At 40.7% G+C, this 24,160-nt stretch overlaps 3 protein-coding genes and 1 long non-coding RNA gene across 4 annotated transcripts; 2 read left to right on the top strand and 2 right to left on the bottom strand.

Annotated features, from left to right (window-relative positions):
• Positions 1–1,610: 1,610 nt before the first annotated feature.
• On the bottom strand, positions 1,611–4,341 carry LOC101780690 (caffeoylshikimate esterase-like). The gene is made up of 6 exons (XM_012845286.2): positions 3,972–4,341; positions 3,547–3,677; positions 3,332–3,469; positions 3,120–3,218; positions 2,042–2,212; positions 1,611–1,640 (listed from the first exon to the last, which is right to left on the bottom strand). Exons 1-6 carry the CDS (start codon positions 4,150–4,152, stop codon positions 1,611–1,613), a joined length of 750 nt encoding a protein of 249 aa, XP_012700740.1. The 5' UTR covers positions 4,153–4,341.
• Positions 4,342–12,603: 8,262 nt separating this feature from the next.
• On the top strand, positions 12,604–13,036 carry LOC111257102. The gene is made up of 2 exons (XR_002677494.1): positions 12,604–12,870; positions 12,949–13,036. It is a non-coding gene; the product is annotated as an uncharacterized LOC111257102 (long non-coding RNA).
• Positions 13,037–17,805: 4,769 nt separating this feature from the next.
• On the bottom strand, positions 17,806–19,151 carry LOC111257085 (ubiquitin-like-specific protease 1A). The gene is made up of 6 exons (XM_022826117.1): positions 19,011–19,151; positions 18,750–18,932; positions 18,530–18,655; positions 18,311–18,441; positions 18,153–18,228; positions 17,806–18,066 (listed from the first exon to the last, which is right to left on the bottom strand). The coding sequence occupies exons 1-6, from the start codon at positions 19,149–19,151 to the stop codon at positions 17,806–17,808; spliced, it is 918 nt and encodes a 305-aa protein (XP_022681852.1).
• A 2,740-nt stretch (positions 19,152–21,891) lies between these two features.
• Positions 21,892–24,135, top strand: LOC101781602. The gene is made up of 5 exons (XM_004965589.4): positions 21,892–22,062; positions 22,938–23,019; positions 23,117–23,258; positions 23,408–23,468; positions 23,697–24,135. Exons 2-5 carry the CDS (start codon positions 22,977–22,979, stop codon positions 23,874–23,876), a joined length of 426 nt encoding a protein of 141 aa, XP_004965646.1. The 5' UTR covers positions 21,892–22,062; positions 22,938–22,976; the 3' UTR covers positions 23,877–24,135.
• Positions 24,136–24,160: the final 25 nt, after the last annotated feature.

Here is a 24,160-nt window from a genome sequence, read left to right as displayed (position 1 = left end):
ATTCATAAAAAAAACTAAAAAGAAACAGAAAAAACCGCTCCATCCTGTTGCATTGCATCAATTAGCATGCGTGGATGCTACGACAACAGTAAAACACATCGCACGTCTCCACACACAACTTGGCAAATGAGTTGTACAAGTGTACAAGATGGTATGGATTTCTTTTAGGGGGAAAACAAAAGAATAAAGGCTCATAGGTGTCATGACAACATCAAGGCTCATGCACCATAGATAAGGTGACCTCCATTAGTTGCAATGCCAACAAAACGAACCCGTGTAACACCATACAAGTGTACAATCCATTATATTTTTTAATAAAAAATCATAAAAAAGAAATAAATAGAATGAAATATTTGTCACGTTGCATTGCATCATATGCGTGTGTGGTTGCCACGTTAACGGCAAGGTTTGTGCAATCGTTGCGCGTAGCCTCCCCACACACACAATTGTAATGAGCTGGGCTTGTATGCAATTTGACGATAACATCGTACAAGTGTATAAAGAAACGTAAGGAGCAACATATAAAGGAGCAACATATACAATGATAACATCGTACAAGTGTATAAAGAACCGTAAGGAGCAACATATAAAGGAGCAACATATGCATCCTATACGCGTGATGACGTCTACAATGGATTGAAAATATGTACAATCAAGAAAAAATCTCTAAGAAAAAAGAAATAAATAAAACAAAACACAACTTATAATACATATATACGAGTAGACGTTAATGCAATGTGTGGTATTTAAAAAAATGTTGTGCAGTAATCGGTTAAAAACACCACCAGCGTGGCATTCTTCATTCTCATTGCAGTGTGAACGCGAATCGCCTTAGAAAAAAAAGAAAAAAAAACTACTGTCGTGTACCATTACCACCATACAGCGGAGCGCTCGGGTGCCACGGCCCACGGGAAGGGCGCCGCGCAACTGCACTGCAGATGACACGGTCATGCACGCGCGTGCGCAATCAGCCCTTCGCGCAAGACCCGCCTGCCGCTCACTTTCTCTGCTTCGCTACGACGAAATAACCACCTCGTAGGCTAGATTTTAGAATTATGAGACAACACCTCCACCATTGTATGGGTGGTGGTTTCGATGCAACTTATAATATTTTTTTTTCACAAATTAAGGATAGAATTAATACGAGACAATTTAAAAAGATGACGAAATAACCACCTCATAGGCTAGATTTTAGAATTATGAGACGACTACTCCACCATTGTACGAGTTGTGGTTTCGATGCAACTTATAATATTTCTTTTTTTTCATAAATTAAGAATAGAATTAATATGAGACAATTTAAAAAGATAACTCATCGTATAGATTGTTTGTCAAGTAAATTTAAACTAGCAGAAATACCCGTGCGTTGCTACGGGTCATTACTTGTTGTCACGTTATTATACGTTTGTTCGTACCATTTTTGAACTTTGAACAAGAATTTTCATTTGCAAGACCTGCGCTCTCTGTGCCCAATGTTGCCCATCAAGCTTAGCACAAATAAATAATCGAAAACAATCAATGGAGTATTTTTCAGACATAAGGAAGTAATTTTCCCAATAAAAACTTTTTGTCACTTTAATTACCATCAGGGACACTTTTCTTGTCTATCTTTACATATTTCCCATCAATGCTCTTCTTCCCTGACAGCAAGGAAATCCATATGTTTCCGAGTACAGCAATCAAGGCATACCATTTAGAAAGTGTGTTTTTTTTGTTTGCAGGAGAGTAAGAAGCTTGCGGCACGTGTTGGCGTTGATGGAGGTGATCTTTGCGCGTGTTGCTGAGCAGTTTCTCGATGGTGAGGAGGTCCTGGGCTCCTGGCCACAACCCCGCAGCTATTTATACAGGCAAGAACGCAACCTCGATTTCTATCCGAGTCGGCCTCGATTTCGATCCGGTTCGGCAGCGAACTCTCTTGGCAGTCTGGCCTCGAGTCAGCTTCGATTCCGATCCAATTCGGAAGCGAGCTCTCCTGGCAGTCTGGCCTCCACTCCAATCGCTGCCCGCTTCGCTGCCGCCTCGAGGATGCGGTGGCCATTACCTGGTCGACACGGCTGGCGTCGCGCGGGTCCCTGAAGTGGCGTAAGAATCGGAGGATGATGGCGTCGACGTCGGAGGACGGCGGGATGTCATCGGTGGACATGAGGACCTCCTGGAGGTGACGACCGCGCCGTCGTGGCCGTGGCCATTCTCGACGGGCGGGAGCCTCCTCCTAGAAGTGGAGGAGGAGGAGACGTTCAAAGTCAACCAGTTCGAGTTCGACTACGCGTTGGATTCGATTTTGCCTCGGACTACTCCAACGTTCCGCTCAGGGGTCGGACACTCCCGACCCCAACACTCAGGGTCGGGCGAGGCGGAGCTTCACTCGGGGTCAGGCGAGGCGGAGTTCCACCCTCAAGGGGTCGGGCGCATCCGACCCCGGGACATTCCATCCTCAAAGGGGATGTTCCTAGTAACCTCATCAATTATGTAGCAGTTGATGATTTATGTAAAAATTCAGAGAGAGCAAATAGCTTGACAGAATTTATAAAATTCAGAGAGGGCAAATAGCTTGACAGAATTTAGAGGCTAAATAAATTCAGAGAGGGCAAATAGCTTGACAGAATTTAGAGGCCAAATAGCTTCGTATTAACTAAATGGGTAAAGTGAGACAAACATACTTAAATAAATAGTTAAGTCTATTTATTTAAGTCTACTGAAGGCCAAATAGCTTCGTTTTCCTATTTTTTCCACTCAAGCCCCCCTATACTCAGAATTGGACTGCGGGTTGATATCACGAAATGTCAGGGATTTTTTTGAAAAATAGCCCGACAGACGAAAAATTTAGGTAGAAACGTTTCTTACTTTAATAATAGACTAGCAGGAATGCCCGTGCGTTGCTACGGGTCTGTACAAAAGTGCTTCAATTGCTACTAATGTGACGGGAACGGTAAGATCAGTAGCAACTTTTTTCAAAGTTGGGAACGACACATTTCTTGACCGATTTAAATTATCCTACAATCAAAATATTTTCAGCATCTCCTGCAGAATTTCTCCAAAAATATTCTCTAGTCTTCAGGCTTCAGAGCCTAGCACTATTCAGTCAGTAAACTAACTCAAGTGTCATGTGGTTATAGTACCTCTGACAGGCTATCTTCCACATCCATGCTTGTTCTGAGCAGCTCCAGTGCTGTCTTAAGCCGGGGCTTATCCTGGTAGATGAGCTTGTTCTTCCTGATCTGCTCATGGTTGCACGAGAACTCAATTCAGGGACAGTCTCAATCTTCCTAATGTTTCAGATCACCAATGGTTGTTCCGCAAACAATAATTCAGAAAGTTCATGTTTACTGACCTTTTCGCGCTTCACAGGGTCCTTGAACGCAGAGTCGATGACGTCTTTGGTGGGGAGTATCTTCCACTTCGGGATGATCTCTTCCACCTGCGTCAGGAGGGTGATCACGACGGGGTGTGGTTTCACTTTCTCTGATATCTGCAGTTTTGCGGACAACCCACACCTCAGCAACCAAGCAATCATAGTTCATGGCAAAGTTCAGTATGATACGGCACCTTGCACATTGGCGCTACAAGGACAGCACCGTCCCAGAAGATCGGATCCTTCCTGTGCAGCAGTAGAGCCACGGCTCCTCCCATGGACTCGCCGTACAAGAATCGGCTTTTGTTTCTGTAATCCTCCATGGCTGCAAAAGAGTTTACCCAATGTTTCCCATGAATTAGTAGACTTCAAATTGTGCTGTGCCAAACTGAGTTTTTTTAAAGAATTATGCCAAACTTAGCTATTATCTAAGTAGAGAAGGATATATCTAGAACGAAATGAAACTTTGTAAACTCTTACACTATATACTTGTGATGACATTTTTCAATTGAGTTCAAAGTTGCGGTGGCAATTGAAGTAAAAGTCAGTAATGCTAGAAATTTGTTAGAAACATTTTAAGCTTTTGCAGTTAAAGAAAATGGTAGAAATATGTTTTTACCACAGATGGACTTGAAGAACCTGTCGCAGTCAGCCACAAGATTTTCAAACTTCTGGATGTAGCACCTGGCACCCATGGACTTGCCGTGGCCCTCATAATCAATCCCAAACACACCATACCCTGCTGTGGCAAGCTTGATCCCACATGCTGCCAGTAACCAATGTTCCCCACCATTAGACATGGCATCATGCCATCCAACATTTTTAAGTGAAAGTAGTCAGGCAGCAGTGATTCATGAACATCAATGATCAATAGTCAATAGATCATATTTTGAACGGAAAAAATTGATCAGTTTGACACCGACAGTATTTTGAACATGAAACACCACAGAATTTCACATATCCTGATACATGATATGGAATTGGAAGTATGATCCTCTTATGTCTGTCATAATCTGTCATAAAATTGGAAGTATGATCCTCTTATGTCTGTCATAAAATTCTAGTAATGCTTTGACAATTCCAACATGTCCCTGTCGAGCAGCGAAATGTAAGGCATTTTTTCCATTGTCTCTGGCCATTTCACCAATCCAAAGTAATCTTGTTCCAACAACAGTTCAACAACTTTGATATGGCTCCTCATAGCTGCTGATATAAGCGGGGTAGTATTTCCAGGACCAAATGTCTTGGCAAGCATCCTGTCATGAAGTAACATTTCCTGCACAACAGCTGATAAGAAAGTACTCCTAGGCGTTAGGATATTTTGCTCCCTGTTAAATGTTAATATAACAAACAGGAACAGACTGAAAACATTTTTGATTGAAGTTGGCAGTGCAGTACCTGGGGCAGGAAGTTAGTTACAGGAATTTCTTGGTTTCTGTCATCGGATGAAATGAGGTTCCATTGGAAAATTAAAGGTGACACTTAACACAGGATAGAAAGCCATTTGTTAAAAACATCAAGATAAAAGTTGGAAGTTAAAATAATAATCTCACAGAACTATTATCTCACAAATATTGCAGTGTCATCATTTCTCCACAATTTGCTGGAACTTGGCCTGTCAACTTGTTGAAGCTTATATCCCTGAATTTAGTACAGTTTATTGTAATTACATAATCAGGGAATTTTGAAGTCTTTAGAACATGAATGAATTCAGTATATAGAATAATCTGTTCTCTGGTAGTCATATAAAATTAAACAAATCATTTCTAAGCTCACTACCATCACTGTCACAGTTAGATTATATGAAAATAACTGTAGATTACATACCTTTGCAAAAGTCTCTTTTTCATACACCATCCAACGACAGTATCTCTTTTGCTTGCCTACCCTTTGTCAGCTTTATTGAATTCAGAAAATGAACATGTTCATTGGACAGGGAAAGTATATTCCTATGTTTTTCTGCATCTTTACATAGTTCGCACCAATTGTCTTTTTCCTGGACAGCAAGCAAATCCATAGCAATTTTAGTTTTTTTTTGTCTCAGCTAGGAAATCCATAGGAATCCGAGTACAGCAATCATGGCTTACCTTTCAGAAAGTTTGTTGTTTTGTTGTAGCTTGCAGGAGAATCACCTATTTGTAACATAAATAATAAATATCAACTTTAGTTGGTCCACACATGCATAAAACCGTCATGAGTAATTTGTCATAGAACTTACAAAAAGCTTAGTACCTATTTGGTGAGGACCTCTGAATACACTATATTCTTCGTGTATCTATCTGTTGTGTCTTTTTGATTGACCTCTTTCTTATCTGACATGTCCCTTTTTGTCTTCCTTTTTTTCCTTTTCTCCTGCTTGTTGTCCTCATCTTCATCATCATTTTCAGCTGTTAGTATCTTTATGTTCTTGGCTGTTGTTGCTCTAGAAAGCGCGACATATAATTGACCGTGAGAGAAAACCGGTTCAGGCAGGTAGATGCCTACATTTGGTATTGTTTGTCCTTGTGCTTTGTTTATTGTCATTGCGAAACTTAGTCTTACAGGAAATTGTTTCCTCTTGAAACGGAATGGGAACATCTCATCATCAGAGGGGCACAGCGGGATTCGTGGCAAGAAAACTCGTGTCCCATAATGTTGTCCTAGTACAATCTCTGCATCGATTGCATTTTTCTGGAATCCTCGTACCACCAATCTTGTGCCATTGCATAGTCCATTAGCTGGGTCGATATTTCTGAGTAGTATTATTGGACAGTTAATCTTGAGCTTCAGCATATGTGGTGGTAGTCCATTTGGGGTTAGTGTGTTTAGGAATTCCAGGGGATAGTAGTTATGTGGGTCATCTTCTACACTATCGAAGCTGTGATAGACCATCTCTTCTCCTTGGAATCGTTCAATCATTTTCAGATTTATGCGGTCTACACAGTCATTACGCGTGGATAAAATGGCTCTTGATGTGATGTAATTTGGATCCTCCAGGCAAGCGTTGTTCATTTGGTAGACGTTGTCGATGAGTTTATCAAGTCCGGAATCATCCATTGTGCGTGGAATACATATATTTTTGGGCAGACGTATCTCGCCTTTATCGTTTGTCTCCTCAGTGCCATTACCGATGCGCAATAGGTATTCTGCAAACCATGGGTCATTTTGAGCCCTCATGTTGCGCACAAGCTTCATGTGACGCATGCAATTCCAGAGTTCAGATCTGCGTAGTGAGGCATCTACTATTTGTGATCTTGTACCCTTTCGTACAACCGGCAGAACTTGTCTAAAATCTCCCCCAAATACCACTGTTTTGCCACCGAATGGAAGATTTGGTACATCCATTATGTCACGCATGCTTTTGTCCAGTGCCTCTATTGCCTGCCTCTTAGTCATCGATGCTTCATCCCAAATGATTAGCGATGCTGCCTGAAGTAGCTTGGTTGTCCCACTTTGTTTTGTGAATGAACAAATAGCCCCATCATCTATCCTTAGTGGTATTTTGAACCTTGAGTGCGCTGTCCTTCCTCCGGGCATTATGGAAGCAGCGACACCAGAGGTTGCTGTTGCTAAAGCTATTTTTCCTTGTCCACGGACTGTTGCAAGCAATGCCCTGTATAGAAAAGTTTTCCCCGTTCCTCCCGGTCCATCTACGAAGAATAGCCCTCCTTCATCTCTATCAATTGCTGTTAGAATTTCATTGTAGGCGGCCTTTTGCTCGTCATTTAGGTGTTTAGGCAATTCCATGTCCTCAGGGTCCACCTCGATGTTGGCTTCCTCGGTAATCTCCCTAGGTGTATTGTCTTTTGTGTCATTTTGCTCGTCGATCTCTGGAAGAGGAAATGATCGTATGTCTTTTCCCATCGATTGCAACATTTCTCTAATATTGATTAGTACCATCTGTTCGACCGTTCTTGCATTTTTGCAGTTTCGTCGATAGTCTTCCGACATTGCCTCGATGTGATTGTTCCATAGTGCACGGATATCGTGGGGCTCACAAAACACAAGAATCGTCGCAAATAGCCTTCGCAGTGAGGATGGCATCCGAAATAACTCTGCTTCCGTCAGGCAATCATCTAACGTGTTGTCTGCCTCAATGAGGCCCCTTCTCTCTGCAGCTTCACGAAATGATGGCAATATTTTTGCATCAACTGTTCGTAGGTCTTCGTAGCAGGTTGCGCCTTTCACATGGTTCAGGAGAACTCGAAGATAGTATCTTTCTCCTTCGGCTGGATGTGCTGAGACGATTCTCCCAACCTGGTACAACGTTTTCCTTTTCCTCTGTTGCCAAAACTTCCCTTGGGTTTGCCAAGTATAATGTTCTGGAAAATCACGGTACAGAATGCCTCGTGCTTTTTCGTGTATTTTGTTTGCTTCGAAGTATGCCGTTAGCATTGACTTCTCAACACCTTCACGATTGATAACTTCCGTTATTTCTTTTTTTCCATGGTATGAAACCATGTGCATGTTTGGAAGATGAAGCTGCAATTGCATGACTGGAGGATTTGTCTTGCTTAGTTCGAAGCCATATATCCTCCATAGTGCCTCTGGTGGTGTCACCCATCTCGCGTCTCTGTATTGTCTAATCTCATCGATGTCTTCTTTTTCGCTTGTCCCATTTACACATACAGATGCACGGTCATGCCCCTTGTAGATGTATTTGTATAGGTATTTGACAGCTTTTATGCTTGAGCATACCTCGACATTTATATGGCAATTGAACATTTGTAGGAGGTAAGGGTTGTATGGGACTACCCACCTGTTATCTAGTTTGTGCCCTCGGACTATTTCATTGCGGCCATCATCGTGTCGCCTGTATAATGGGTAAGAATCCTTGCCTTGAATGGTAGTAGCGTTAAATGGCCTTGGATAATAGTTCTTGCACGATTTTCGATTCTTCGTGCATGCACAGTTCTTATTCAATGTACCGCAAGGTCCATGCATCATATGTTTGATAACCATCTTGTATAACTCTGGGTACTTTTGTTTGTTTGGGAGCTCCGCCGAGATTAGTCTATCATATTGCTCTGGACAAGTAAGCTTATATTTTCCGGTCATTATAAGCAAGAAATGAGCGTGCGGTAGACCTCTCTTTTGGAACTCTACAACATAGGTATAGGCCTTCACCTTGCCTAGGATGTGCTCTTCTAACAACTCCTTTTTCATTTCTTCTAGTTTTGCTCTGAAAACACGAACAACAAGATCAGGGCGATCTTGTGGTGTTTGACCAAACTCAAGTTCATTCGTGATGTCTTCCCAGTTGGGATTGCATGTCATCGTGAGGAATATGTCCGGTTTCCCATATTTTCTAACTAAAGCCATGGCGTCTAGGTACCGACGCATCTTGTCTCGAGGACCCCCAATAAATGATGATGAAAGCACTGTCCGTTTTCCGACCGCATCTCCCCTGTCTTGTCCCGCATGAATGCTATCTAGAAGGCCTTGGTATAGATCTGCCCTTATTTCTTTCTGATGATTCCATATAAAGTCCAGTCGTGAGCTCTCAATTTTGATGTATGTATCCACGGCGAATTGTTGGAAAAGTCGTCCGCCGTATAGTATTGGGTTAAATATTTTTGGTCGCACATGAAATTTATAGCAGTAGTATTCTCTCATGGTTACCCACAATCTACCACTTGAATCTGTGTTGGACAAATAGAACTGATTGTTAACGGCATAGTCAATTATTTAATTAGTATATGTAACTATGAAGGCTAATATTTGAATTAGTTACCTGGGTCATTGTTTTTGTTATTTTGATTAGCACGAGCTTTCTTTACATCTTCCGTAGTAATTCCAACCTTTGGGATATCGGCATGCCATCCCAATTCACCTCTTGGAAAGAACAGAGGATAAGATAATGGATCGTAGCATCCAGCGTATGATTGAATTCCTTGTATTTCGTTGTTGTTCCCATGTAGTATTACATTTCTGTCAAAAGTATTCCTCCGTTCATTTCCTTCAACCCAAACTGCAGCTACCTCCGATGTGATTGGTGCGTTGTATGTCCTCTGGTCCAATCTTTGGTCAAGGTTCAACATCACTCGGTAATCCTCAAGGTTTTCTTCCTGTCCCAAACTCCTAAATTGTTCAGAGTATGGATTGTTGCGTAGAGTATTGGTTATAATGAGTAATACATGTTTGTCTTGCTCATACATTTCCTTGCGGCAATAGCAGTAACGATGCTCTAGGGTTGGATCATCATCATAGAAGTAGAGTTCTAGATGCTTAGGATCTGAACCATCTTTTCTAAATGAGCGTATGTTGTGATAGATCTGACCATGTGCTCGGAAGGTGTAAATACCGCTGTTTTTCATTGTTGTTGTATCTCTATCGAGGCGACAATATAGAGAAGTAAATGAGAAGTGGCCATTGAAAAACCTTATATTCTTTCGAAAATGTATTGCATCAGAGTCATTGCTTGTCCATAGTCTCATGAGCTGATGTGGTGTCTCAAGATTTGCAAGTTTTATCTGTCCTTTTCGACAGCATAGGCCTTCAGGTTCGTGGTGAAATTTCTTTGCATCACAATATTTGCAATTTTTAACAGGTTTGAGCTTGTGTGTGTTGTCTGGTATGTTACTATAGACGAGATCATATGGATCATTGATGTTTGAATGCTCTGGAATGGTTGACTCATTTTCATTTATTTGTTCCTCCGTATCTTCCCATTCTGCTATGATTCGTAGGATTAAAGAAATTAGAGAAGTACTCACATTGTGATGTGAAAATATTTTAATGTGTTTATCATACCTTGACCAGAAATTATGTTTTCCTCCTCATCGGTGTCTTCTTCATATACAACTCCATCGTCATCTGCATAGAAATATGTGAATTATATGCTGTTTTCTATTGCATGAGAATATAAATTAATTATATATCCTTACCATATGGTTCATCATCAATGATTGATTCATTTGGTTCTTCTGCATCCTTGGTTGCTGGACACATTGGATAAAGGATATCTGTCCATGAAAGATTGTTATCATTGTAAAAATTGATGCATGTAAAATCTGATTGTGAGTCATATATGCAATTGGGAGTATTACCTTTCTTCATGTTTGTTGGATGTTTTATAGATTCTAGATCATCTATGACTTTGGTGTTCGTAGAACAGTCTTCATCTGATGTGGCATGTGTTTTTTCCATTATTTTATCTGTCAACTTTTCATCACGATAGGCTAGCAATGCTTCTCTTTCTCCTGGTGTTACGTGTTTCCTTTGTCTTATGCTTGTGGCAAATTGAGTAACATTTTTTGAATTATCTGTTGCGATATTTGCAGGGTTCTCCATTGCAATTGAATTCTTGCTTAGGGTGTCACGTCGTCGTGCACGGTTAGCGTAATCTTGCTCTAACTTTGCTTTCTTTTGGTTTTGTTGCATGTTTGCATATCTTTCCCTCTCATGCATGCATTTTTTTTTTGCTGGTTTTCTTGATCAGTCATCTGTGAGCATTTTTCTCTTTTTTGTTGATGATAGGCTTCACGACGTTTTTTGAGTTTTTCCTGCTTTTCTTCATAACTCATCCGTGCATACCTTTCTCTATCTCTTTTTCTTCTCTGCTCTTTGGGATCCAACAGTTGCATTGGTGATTCAAATGGTTTTTCTGCAAAGAGTTATACATTATATTATGAAGTTATATGAGACAGTCAAACATTAATTCTGTGTTTAATGATTTGACGAAGATTTGAATCATATTCAACATACCAGGAGTTGACATTGATTATACAGTGCTCGATGGAGACAACTATATGTGTGTGCTATGTTGAGAAGGTGATCCACTTATAACTCCAATGACAAGTGAGGATTGCAGCTTTAAAGTCTTTTCTTTTGAGTTGTCTGCAAGTAGCATGAAAGGGGTTTGCTTAAATTCAGAAAGGAGATGTATTATGCAATCTGTAACATAACAGTGAGAAAACAGCACTGAAAAAAATACTGGATTGCCTTTGGTGCATGTGTGTCATGCATGTGCAGAATCATATATAATAAGCTCATTCTAGCTGAGTGGGCGATACACATTTATTATTATTTTTACTACTTTAATAGTCTTTTCCACTTTCAATCCTATCTCTCTCGTCTGGCCATCCAATGACCAAGTGTGAAAAGAAACGTACAGATCTGTACCCTTAAGTTTTTTTTTGGAGTTTTATGTGCCTTACTTATGTATTTATCAGGATTGCGGAACATTAACTCTTAGCACTTTATGTTCTTTTGTGTTTCTCTACTTCCCATGCTTATCTACATGCTTATCTGTTTTCATAGTTGATTTTGATTCACGCAACAGGTTACTCTTTCTGGAAACCAACAACCTATTAGAGTTGAAATCACAGAAGCTGCAATGGAGTTGGGTGCTGAAGTATGTATCATGCCTAATAGTTTTTGTTAAATGTAAAGCTACAAATGACCAACAAAGATTACTGTCTCGATGACTAAATAATCTTAAACACAGAAAAATTGATATACAAGGTTTAACTAACACAACTGTAAGTATTTATATTTTTTTTTGTCTGAGAACCTTGCTTCCAACTATGAAGAGCTGAAGTGCTAAATTGAATTGTCCTAGGATTGCAGTGTTATACATGGGCTTCTACACTCAGGATTTTATGCGATAGAGTGCACATGCCAAAACAAAATCAATTTTCTTCAATTACCTTTTTGATGAAGTTAAAGTGCAACTGTCCAATGTAAAGCATCCGCATGCACTGGCTATTTGACCTGTGCAACAGAATGTTTAGGAATTGACAAAAGTGTTAAACTATTAAAGCATATTTAATAAAGAATGATGACCGAGTTAAACTATTAAAGCATATTTAATAAAGAATGATGACCGAGTTAAGCTATTAAAGCATATTTAATAAAGAATGATCACCGAGAATGAGTTTCGTATTTTTCAATGAGTAGACATGAAACTCTTATTAGTTTTCAGAAATTTTCCCATGTATCATTAAAAGCAAAGCTTCGCAACAACACAACAACAACAATGTCCAAAAATCGGATATGCCTGGTGAAAATTATTGTCAGTATAACAAAAGTAACAGCAGCAGATTTGAATCAACCAGTAGAAATTTTGAAGTCAATACTACCATTAAATATCCTATTCTCATAATCTGGCAAGGATACAACCATAAACAATATCAGGCCAACATATTGTAACATACTATTTCTGAAATGTATAGTCAGAAATGAATCTTATAAAAGCATTACTGCAAATATATTTCTGCCAGATTACTTGTCCTCCAAATATAATCAGAAAAGCTCACATGACACTGAATTCTGAAGCTTACTGTGCCATATCCAGGTGTGTGATGCTGCCACAAAATGATAATCTGCATTAGTAATGCATAATACGTATTGGGGCACCTAGACCAGTGGTAGACCATTCTTTCATTCATGTTTTAATACGATGAAGATTGACGCTATCTTCATATTATGGGTTGTTAGCATGTATGCTACCAAATTCCTTCTTGCCTCTTGGACTGTTAAGAGAAACCATGGGCTCTTGGATTGGAGGCCAGATCCTGCTGCAGCAAGCAGCTCAGGTAAAAAGAGGCATGAGTGCTTTTTCTTCGGTTCGGAACTTTAGTTTCATGCCATTTGAAATGTTAGATTTTCATTAGAGTATGCAGAGCCAATCATTTTTTTGAAGAATTCAAATCAGCCACTCAGAATTTCTGCTGTAATGGAGGAGTTTTGGCCACAACGAAAGATTACATGCATGTCTATTTCCTTGCTGTTGCTGTATGGTCTTATGGGGAAGTTTGACTATTAGGCAATAATGGTCAACTAATAGTACAATAGTATTTGGAAGAGCGACTGTACATGAATCGATAGTATGCATCATAGAAGAGCAACTGCATACATGAATCTTAGGCTGTTACCAAGATCGCTGAAATTTGAGCAGATTCTCGACGGCGAGCAGGACCTGGTCTCCTGACAGTATGGCACAAACACGTCAAAGATATGCCTAGCAAAGCTTCGCAACAACACAACAACAACAATGTCCAAAGATCGGATATGCCTGGTGAAAATAATTGTCAGTATAACACAAGTAACAGCAGCAGATTTGAATCAACCAGTAGAAATTTTGAAGTCAATACTACCATTAAATATCCGATTCTCATAATCTGGCAAGGATACAATCATAAACAATATCAGGCCAACATATTGTAACATACTATTTCTGAAATGTAGTCAGAAATGAATCTTATAAAAGCATTACTGCAAATATATTTCTGCCAGATTACTTGTCCTCCAAATACAATCAGAAAAGCACAAATGACATAAAATGGTCCTCCACAGCGGCCAAGCCAGCTTCTATGGTCAAATAGATTGACACAATTTAGAGACAAATAGCTTTGTAATAAGTAAATGTTTATGTACCACGAGTTGTTGGCGTCGATGGAGCAGATTCTCGAAGGCGAACAGGACCTGGTCTCCTGACAGTATGGCACAAACACGTCAAAGATACCCAAACATGCAGCTATGTATACAGGCAAGAAACCAACCTCGATTCCAATCCAGGTACGCCTCGATTTCGATCCGGTTCGGCAACGAACTGTACTGGAAGTATAGCCCCGAGTCACCCTCGAATCCGATTCGATTCGGAAGCCGCGCAGGCTTGCCGGAGATGGAGCCGTCGCGGCCGTGGCCATCCTCCACGGGAGGGAGCCTCCTCCTGCAAATGGAGGAGGAGGAGACGCTCCTCCAGCCGTGCCAGCTGCCCCATGCCGCCATACATCTCCCACCACGTGTGCAACTCACCGGGGAGGGGTAGGGGGGAGGAGGGAGGAGCGATGGGGCCCTCAGATCGGCGACGGGATGTCGTTGCTGGACATGGGGTGTAGGGTGAAGGTTGGATTCGGAGGGCTCCATCGCGGCGACGCGAGCGAACCGGAAATCCCCGGCGGCAGCGCCGGCCTCGTCGGCTGCTCCGGATACACACAAAATCCTGCTCGTGCCACCGAGGATCCCCTCGACGGAGCTGTGCGCAGCTAAAGCCGCAAGCAAGTCCCGGCGAGAGGGCCCACGGCGGCGCGACAATACTCGGCGATCACACGCCATCGCCCGCCGGCGGCTCTCTCCTCCCTCACCCGAGAAGTCCGGAGGGGAAAATGTCCGATCTGGCGCAGATCGACACGGAGAAATTGGTCGGCTGTTGGGCTTTTGGGCTTTTTTGGGCCGCTTTTGTTTATGGGCTTCAATGTATAGTTTAGGATGCCAGTAAAACGTCAAGAAATACCTAGAATAATATTGAAATATGTTTAACTCATGACTACATTGCTGACCAAAGTGCCTTTGTAGCGCACCCCATAAAAAGAAATAGATTCGGTGCTTATAATTTTTTTCGCTTTTGATGCACAATCAATATTTGCCCTGTCCCAAAAAAGTTTTCTGCGGTTATCTGAATGTATATAACTGTTCTTGTTCAGTTTGCAGATTTTCAGGAACTTCTATAACTAACAACCAGCTGAAACACGGTTTTGTGTGGACTTACAAGGAGCTTTCATTAAGATAGAGTTACTTTGCATGTAAGGATCAGTACGGCATACATAGCAGTTCAACAAAACCAACATCTCACTGAGCTGATGATACATATTACAAATGAGTGAATAATAAATATTCCTATAAACAAAAAGGTCCAACGGTAATAATAGACCGTCTAAACATGATCTCATACATTCTCTGTGCTTGCATAACTATTTCTAACTTTTTGTAGCATTGATACAGCTAAGAAAGTCTCGAACACCAGCAGGCATATTATCTTCACATTCATTCTCCTTGTAAGTTAATAGTTGTGCCATAAATTGCTTTCTTAGTTCATAGCCATCCTGTACATGCATATATGTATGCAAACAATTAATAATTAGCGTCATATAAGTGTGTAAATAATAGATAAAAATATTTGAAGTTCTTATGAAACTAACCTTTAAAATTGGCAACCTTAGTTCTTCATCTTTCCATATGCATATGAAGAGAGAAACAAAATAACCGGATAGTTCCCTGATAAGATAAGGACATCAAGAAATTCAGTGAGTATTATAATACATATATTTTCATAATATGTTAAACACTGAAGGTTTAACTACTTTTCCTTAAACAGATCTGCATGTTTTACTAAAAGAAAGAATTTGAAGACATAGTCTTCACTGTACAGTTTGTGTAGCGCCTTTTAGTCCTACATCTTTACAACTTGTTTCTGGCATACAAGCAAGATGTGCAAAGACTCGATTGTTGGTAGAACTCACATGACAACTTACAGAAAACCTACAAGTTATACTCATGTACAAATGCACCTAAGTTGCAAGCAAAGAGAATACTGAAATAGAAGAAGACAGCACAGTGATCCAATAATGACGGTAAATTGAACTTTAACAGGTAGTCAATCAAGATCACATAAAAAAAATCAAAAGTTTATCATTCCCTTATGATGAATAAGGGCAGTGAGCTCTAAATAACTTAATCCACTGACAAGTTAGAGCAATCAGTCAGTATTTTTTTTTCTCTAAGTTCCTCAAAGAGAACAGGATACTCAATTCAGTAATGGAAGAAAGCACAGTTGAATGAATCGACTGGACTACCCATCCATTGATTCCCATTAGGCATTTGCTAATGTCTATAAAAACTCATGTACAAATGCACCTAAGTTGCAAGCAAAGAGAATACTGAAATAGAAGAAGACAGCACAGTGATCCAATAATGACGGTAAATTGAACTTTAACAGGTAGTCAATCAAGATCACACAAAAAAAAATCAAAAGTTTATCATTCCCTTATGATGAATAAGGGCAGTGAGCTCTAAGTAACTTAATCCACTGACTTGACTTGAGACAAAATGCAAAAGTAGGCATAAGCTTTGAACAAACATGTTCACCAACACACATGAAAACAGAGAATTTAACTGCTGTGGAGGGTAACAATTGCAATAAGTTCCATTTTTGCTATGTGTACTAATAAATGCAAAAGCTCATTCAGTGTATCAGTCCAAATTTAATTCATGCTGGATCAGGGTGATGGCAATTTGCTGGAAAATATCTATATAGAGAGGACACCAGTATATGTTCAACAATGCAGACAGACTGAACTGGGTACTGCCAATGATAAGTTAACATAATTGATTCTTTGGTGTGCCTTGCGAAAAAAATATAACTAAGCAGTGCATCCAGTGAACTTGTGTTCAACCAAAATAACAGAAGAAACTTAAACCTACAAGCTGAAAGCTAAACTGAACTGGCTGTCAAAATTCAAGAATTTACATGCAGTGTTACCCAGGTGCTAAAATCAAACTTCAACTCAATCCTGAGCTACCATATCTGAACAGTGCTTATAAGAATGCTTACCTGTTTTCGATAGGAACATCAGATAAAATTATTTGACGCCATAGGAAAACATCCTCACTCCATCTAGAACCAGGGCATACTTTTGACATGGCTTTTGGCAAAAATTCAGCAATACATAAAAGTTTCTTCACATATCTTGCATTTGGGTTGTATTTGTAAACAGGGTCAAGTGGAGTAGGGTCTAAAATATAGACGGTTCTTGTATCTTGGTTTAGTATAAACAGAAATAGGTTTTATTGAATTGTACTATTGGTATAAGAATCTGCAAAATGCTATTTGTTAGAACAAAAGCAAGAGCATTAAAATGTACAAGAAGGCTAGTAGCTATAATAGCAAGAACTGTGCTTATAGGTTGTGCTTATAGGTATAGGGAAGTGATGTCTTACCAATTTGCATCTTGAAACACTATAATTAACACCAGGCTAGCTACAAACGGTTTCTGCAAGTTGTTCCACATCTAACTTTTTACGGAAGTTTGGGTGTCGTCCAAAATCAGTAATCATCTATGAAATAAAATAGTGGTTAAAAACCTAAGGAAAAAAAAGAATTTATTTATATTATGATTATAAGAACATACCCAAAACCTCGTGTCTAGATAATGCTTTGATATTGTTCCTTTGGTTTTCTTCATCATTTGGATCTCGTCAAACATGAATTTTCGAATAACCAAATTCAAACAATCACGGTCCATGGGCAGATCTTCCTTCAGAATTTCTTGCAGCTTCCTGACAGTCAAGCTAATGGAATATGGCTTGGAATTTCTCACCCATACTTTTCTGCATTAAGAGAAAAAGATGGCTTCACACAGTCCAGACAAAGAAAAAATTGTCTTATTAACAGAATATAACAGGAGGAACAGTACACCATAAACTTACAACATAGTATATGGGAACACAAAGCCAAATTACCATGAAACAGTTAACTTGCACAAAATATTGGCTAAAAGGTCCCTGATATGTACAAGCAAGACCAACAATAGCTCTACAAAGTTTATATCCATTCGGTTCATAACAAGGGGCAATGCAGCATGCAACATCTGATCATCATAAGTTCAAGAGAATAACAAAATGGAATACTTATGTTGTACATTGTATTATTCTATTAATAAAAAATATAGACAGTAGTAATAAGAAGGTTCTTACTCCAAGGTCTCTGGACAATTAATTGATTTGATGTAGTCACAAAGGCCGCCAACTAACTCATTTTCATTGATCTTAGAAAGAATAGACATTAATGATTGGTATTTTGTTTCCTCTAATAATGAATCTGTTGCCTTGGTTTCTTTTTGGTCATTTGAACTTCCCAACAATGACATATTTTGATGAGTTGTTTGTGCTGTGTTTGTTTTCCAACATAATAGAATGCCTGCTAACTTATACCTAAAACAATTAATATCTTCCTGCATAGTACCAATCATTATTAGAACTTGTAAAAAATTAGCATGTCATTGACTTTATATTATTCCATAAGATAAAAAACAAAAACCTGTGTAATAGGATGAGATAGTGAATCTCCAGTCCAGTATTCCATAAACTTGAGCATGAACAGTCCACAAGATGAGCTGCATGGTTAAAAAACAATGAGTACTCCAAACAAGAAAATAAATAATCTTATATTTGTTAGCATATATTTTAGAAACATACCCATCTTTCTGCATTGGCTCTTGTACTTGTTCTGTGATTGTCCATGAAATAATCTGGAGGTCTTTCCAGTTATGGCTAATCAAGTTTTGTTGCCTTCCAATTATGTCCAAATGAAATTGTAGTCCTTGCAGCTGTTAAATTATTAATAACAGAAAAAATACATTTAAATGTAGGATCAATTTATAATATCAAAGAAGTATGGATGCTGTAGAAACTGACCGTATCGGCAAGATCAACTCGGTTGGAGTCCCAACACAACGAGTCAAGTACTTGTATTTCACACTTCTGTGTGTTAATAATAGCCAAATACCAATGTGTTTCTTTGATATTTATTGGAATTAGAACCTAAAATGAAAAATTGAATTAGTACAAGACATGAACAGTTAAAAATTAAAATCTAAAAACATTAAAACATGACAATTATAGAAATAGAAAATACCATTTCATGCTTTAGATAGTTTCTCACAATCTTTGTGATATGGTTACCATCTTGACCTACACCAAGCTTGCCATCCCTTTTTAGAATTACAGTAATAAAGGGATTCTCAAAATAAAATTTAACATCATTCCTACTTTCTAAATGGGCTTGATACTTTATGCAACATATATAAGCGCTGATGACCTACAAAGATTCAAATAAAAAACATTTATTACAAAAGAAAAAAATGTTAATAGAAGAGCATTCACTTTAAGTACTTACATCATCATTTAAGAATTTTTTTGGATCTAGCAAGCATGACAATTGAGATTGTGTGACAAAGATGTCATCTATCTTCACAAGTATATCAGATTCCAAAGATGATTCAATTGTCATTAGAGCACAATAGTCCAGGTCCGTCATTTCATAATCTGCAAGTAATCAAAAAATTTATGGGGATGTTAAAAGTTCAAAACAACAACACAGTAAAAAAAAATCAGACAAACATACCTTGTGGGAGATAGTCATATGTTTGATCAACTTTGAACTGTTCATGATGATTTTGATGTTTCTCGTCATCTAATAGAATTCTTCTGTCATTATCTGATTCTAAGTCAATCCAATCAGAACATGACACTTTCTCGGCTACAATTGAATCAATAATATAAGGATCTTTTTCCTGAAAAAAAAACATAAAAATGTCAAATCATTAACCAAACCACTAAATTAAATGAACAAGAAAAACACTAACCGGAGATGATGATGGCAGGGTGGTTGCTGAGGGAGGCGACAGTGATATGTCAACATCATTCATCTGTTCACATTTTACTTCCTTCAAGGGCCGAGCATCTAAATCATAAACATGGCTTGATTCAATGTTATTACATGATGATGCCAGGGAGGTGGATGATCGAGGCGATGGTGAGAGATCACAATCATTCAACTGTTCACATTTTGGTTTCTTTAAAGGTCGAGAATCTAAACAATCAGCATTGCTTGATTCAATGTTATAAGAATCCATTTTCTGCAAAAGCGGGAAATTGAAAAATCTCTATTCAGTAACAATATGGGATGATCCTAGAAACTTCATCTATTATGTAGCAGTTGATGATTTATGCCAAAATTTGAAACTTGTAGTGTATATCTGAAAATGAATAGTACAAGTAGAATGCTACTGGAGCAAGAAAATTTGAAACTTTTCTATATAGATACTTATAACACATCAGCAGGAGCCTGTCATAAAGATATTGAGCAGATAACTTCAGAAATGCCATCATTCTACCATCTTACTGTGAGGCAAAACATTAAAACTTGATGACAACTACAAATACTACTACTCATCATATGAATTTTGTTCTGGTCGGGTCATGTTTCTATGTTGTAAAACAGGCGCCAATGTGAGTTATATCTAGGAGATGTGTGTGGTTTCTGTACGACTCTTTTCTTCTATTAATGCAATGATATGCAGCTCTCCTACATGCTTGAGGGGGGAAGAAGAAATTTGTTTGCTAAACAGTAACATACACCAATTACCTCATAAAGATCTTGTATTAATATATTAATAAGATGCATTCTAAATGGCACAATACAATGGGAATAGATGTGGTAAAATCTTTTGTAACAAGCACACTTGCCAAGTAACATCAACTTGAAGCAATTTAAGCAGCATTCTGCATTTGTATACTGAATGATTGACCTAAGAGTTGTTCCTTAAAACAAGACTAACAAAACACCATGATCTGCAACAAATAGGATCCTTGGGTGGATAATCAAGCGATCGCACGGTCTACAACAAAGTATATAGTCCACCACAGCCGCCAAGCCAGCTTCTATGGTCAAATAGATTGACACAATTTAGAGGACAAAAAGCTTCGTAAAAAGTAAATGCTTATGTACCTTTTGTCCAAGGAGAGTAAGAAGCTGAACACGCTAGACCAAACGAGTTGCTGGCGTCGATGGAGGGGATCTAAGCGTGTGTTGATGAGCAATTCTCGACGGCGAGCAGGACCTCGTCTCCTGGCAGTATGGCACAAAAACGTCAAAGATACCCAAACACGCAGCTATATATACAGGCAAGAAACCAACCTCGATTCCAATCCAGGTACGCCTCGATTTCGATCCGGTTCGGCAACGAACTCTACTGGAAGTATGGCCCCGAGTCACCCTCCAATCCGATCCGATTCGGAAGCCGCGCAGGCTTGCCGGAGATGGAGGCAGAGTACCGCATGGAGGCGACGGCGGCGCCGTCGTGGCAGTGGCCATCCACCACGGGAGGGAGGCTCCTCCTGCAAGTGGAGGAGGAGGAGACGCTCCTCCAGCCGTCCCAGCTGCCCCATGCCGCCATACATCTCCCACCACGTGCGCAACTCACCGGGTAGTGAGGGGTAGGGGGGAGGAGGGAGGAGCGATGGGGCCCTCAGATCGGCGACGGCGCAGATCCGTAGGTGGCGCAGGAACCGTGCAGCGTGCGGTACCGGCGTCGGAAGGGGAGGTAGTGGGGACGAGGAGACGGGAGCGGAGGTCGGGGGGATGGATGGGGGAGCGCCGTGCGGTACCGGCGTCGGAAGGGGAGGTAGTGGGGACGCAGAGACGGGAACGGAGGTCGCGACGCCTCACCGCCGCCCCACCGCCGTCAAACTCCCACCCCGCGCGCCGCTCACCGGGGAGGCGGGGTGGGTGGGGTGGGGGGGGCGTAATGTTGAGCGCGCCGCTCACCGGAGAGGCGGGGTGGGTGGGGTGTTGAGAGCGCCGCGCACCGGGGAGGCGGGGTGGGTAGGGTGGGGGGGAGCGGCGGCGTGGGGGGCGGCGGCGTAATTTCCATTTAAAACCCCTCTCTTTCCTCCTTTTTCAATCCGACACCCAGACTCAGACTGCGGACTCGGACTGCGGGTTGATTTCACAAAACATCAGGGGGTTTTCTGCAAAATTACCACGACGTACGAAAAATATGGCAGAGGCGTTACTTGCTTTAATAATAGGTATAGATAAAGAATTACATATTGACGTACGAAATTGCGTATTAGACAACACCACTTGCCCTAACGCAACCCTTCTTATCCTCTCGCCCTCGGCCGTCGCGTTCGCGTCGGCGCGTCGCAGCCCTCGTGAGGCTGCCTAGCGCCCTAGACCCCGGTCGCTTGCGTTGCGTTGCGTCCTCCCGGATAAATACCCAGGGGGCAAACGGCCCCGCTCCCTCTTCTCTCTCGCTTTCCCTTCACGCTCGCCAAGACGAAAGGCGGCCGCGGCGGGGAGCGCGCGGCACGGCGGAGTGGTTTCTCCACGCCCGACGCATCCCTCTCCTCCGCCTCGGCGCCTCCCTCTCCCGGTGGTTCAGGTGAGTTCCTCTGCGTTCCCTCCTCTTCCGGCTAGGATTCCGTTCCGTCTCTGAGGACCACCAATCTGGCGGACTCTAGCACCGGGTGGCGGAGCAGAGGTCGCTAGCGTCGTGCTCTTTCCCATGCGCCGCCGTCTGTGGTTGCGACGGCGGTTTTTCTTTTTCGCTGTAGATTAATCGCTGTATTGTCGAAAGATTGAGGCGTTTCTTGGCTTAGGTCCGGCCGAGGGATGGGTGGATTGAAATCTGGGATTAGAAGTGCGCGAGGCGGGGTTTTCCCGGTGTGAATTCCCAGATTAGTAGCACATTTGTGCATTCTTGAGGTTCAAAATACGAGCTTTTATTGCCTTTTATGCGCTTCTGGCCTCTGTTCACAGGAAGGTAACTCCCTGAACACAGGATAACAGAGTCGATATTCCCAGACGGGTGCCAATTGATTTGGCTATTGTCTATGAGGTTTTTTGTTGGCAAGTTGGGGACTTTCGAGGAGTGGGGTGGGAGGACGATGGAAATTTGCACAAGTACTTTCTTTTCCCTTGGGTTAGAAACTTAGAATGTGTAATGTGTTGAAAATTTACTTTTTTTATCTGTGTGCCCACGAGAAGTTGCAGCAGTGATTCTGGCTCTCTGTTTGAAAGATGCCAGATACATTAAATGCAAACTCTGTGCCATTGGTACTTGGAATACTTGAAGCTGTGCTTTTTTTTGGTTGGACTTGAAGCTGTACTTCTGGAGGTTAAAAGACAAGCGATCATCCTCCTTTGTGTTGTTTGGTGTTTACTGTTTGTTATTGGGTGCCATTATGCCAATGTGCTTTTTTTTACCGTTTATTTGCTCTCAAGTCTTAACCATTGGAATTGTACTTAATTGTGCAGGGCCTTGCTTCCTTAAGGAGCTTATTTCCTGTTCCTGTCATGGGTTTGGAACATTTGACGAGTTCTGCTAATCCTTCATCAGGTTCCACCCATGATTCTCAATTCATAATAATATAATTTTGGCATATGAGAAAACCTTGAAGCTGTAACTGAGATCTGGGTTACATTTTATAAATAAGGTTTCACGTTGTATGGAAATGAAGCAATGGAGGAAACAAAAAGGCTACAGGGTCTGAGAGCAGAAACTTTGATGGAAACCTGCCAAAGCACAGAGAGTAGAGATGGAATGATCAGATGTCCAATTCCGTGCAAAAGCAGCAGGTACAGTCCAGCCCTCTGATCTGATCTGGTCCATCTGGAAGTTGTGTTACTATCGTACTTCTAAATATTTGTATAATCTATCATACACATAGCTAATTTTCAATGTTCTGATGTTTAATCAGGCTAATGATATTTTTTGTGTGACTCAGGTGGTATAGGGAACGTGAATTGAGAGCTGCACAAGATCTTTCTGATTTCATTCTGAGCAAGGTTCGTTTCTCTGCAGTTCTTTCATCATGCTACAAGATGATGCTTTTTCAAATGTGCTTTCACTTATCCCTTCATAAGCTATCACCTTTTGGTGAATTTTCCTTTCCTTCCCTTTTCTTTTCTGGCTGTCTTTTTTGATTTGGTAGCAAAGGTAAATATAAAGTGCCACCCTTTACTTGGAATCAAACCATGTTTTTATTCTAAGCTAGCAGGTTTCACAATATGCAGGCTTCACCTCCGTACTTTGTGGGGTCACCACCAGTTCGTGCAACCAATCCACTTGTTCATGATGCACAATTCTGTGCGTGGAAGGTGCAAAGTGTTGATCAGTCACTAGGAATTCCTATACCAACCAAGGGCTACAACGCTCGCTACTGTGCAGGGAAAGGATCTGTTACGAAGGCTTGAAGCTATATTTATCTGTTTCATGGCCACTCAGCGACGTAGTTGTAACTCTGCTTCTCTCAGCAAGGCTAACTTGTACATACGAGTAATTGTGCCTTTTTGAAGGTGTGAGGTCTTATTTGAGTGTTTAGAGTATGTCATCAGCAGTGTTGTAAATATTTTTTGCTCGGTTTTTTTGTTAGTGGAGCTAGTTTTGGTGGTACTGGTAAACTTTGTTGTTGAGAAATGAGGTAACCTGAATGAAAATGTTTGCCATTCTTCAGTGTCTGGTCTCCATGTTGAAATGT

This window comes from Setaria italica, chromosome IV (assembly GCF_000263155.2).
Source record: "Setaria italica strain Yugu1 chromosome IV, Setaria_italica_v2.0, whole genome shotgun sequence".
NCBI classification, from domain to species: Eukaryota; Viridiplantae; Streptophyta; class Magnoliopsida; order Poales; family Poaceae; genus Setaria; species Setaria italica.
Note: the sequence above shows the minus strand (reverse complement) of the source record. Positions and strands in the feature narration are given on the sequence as shown.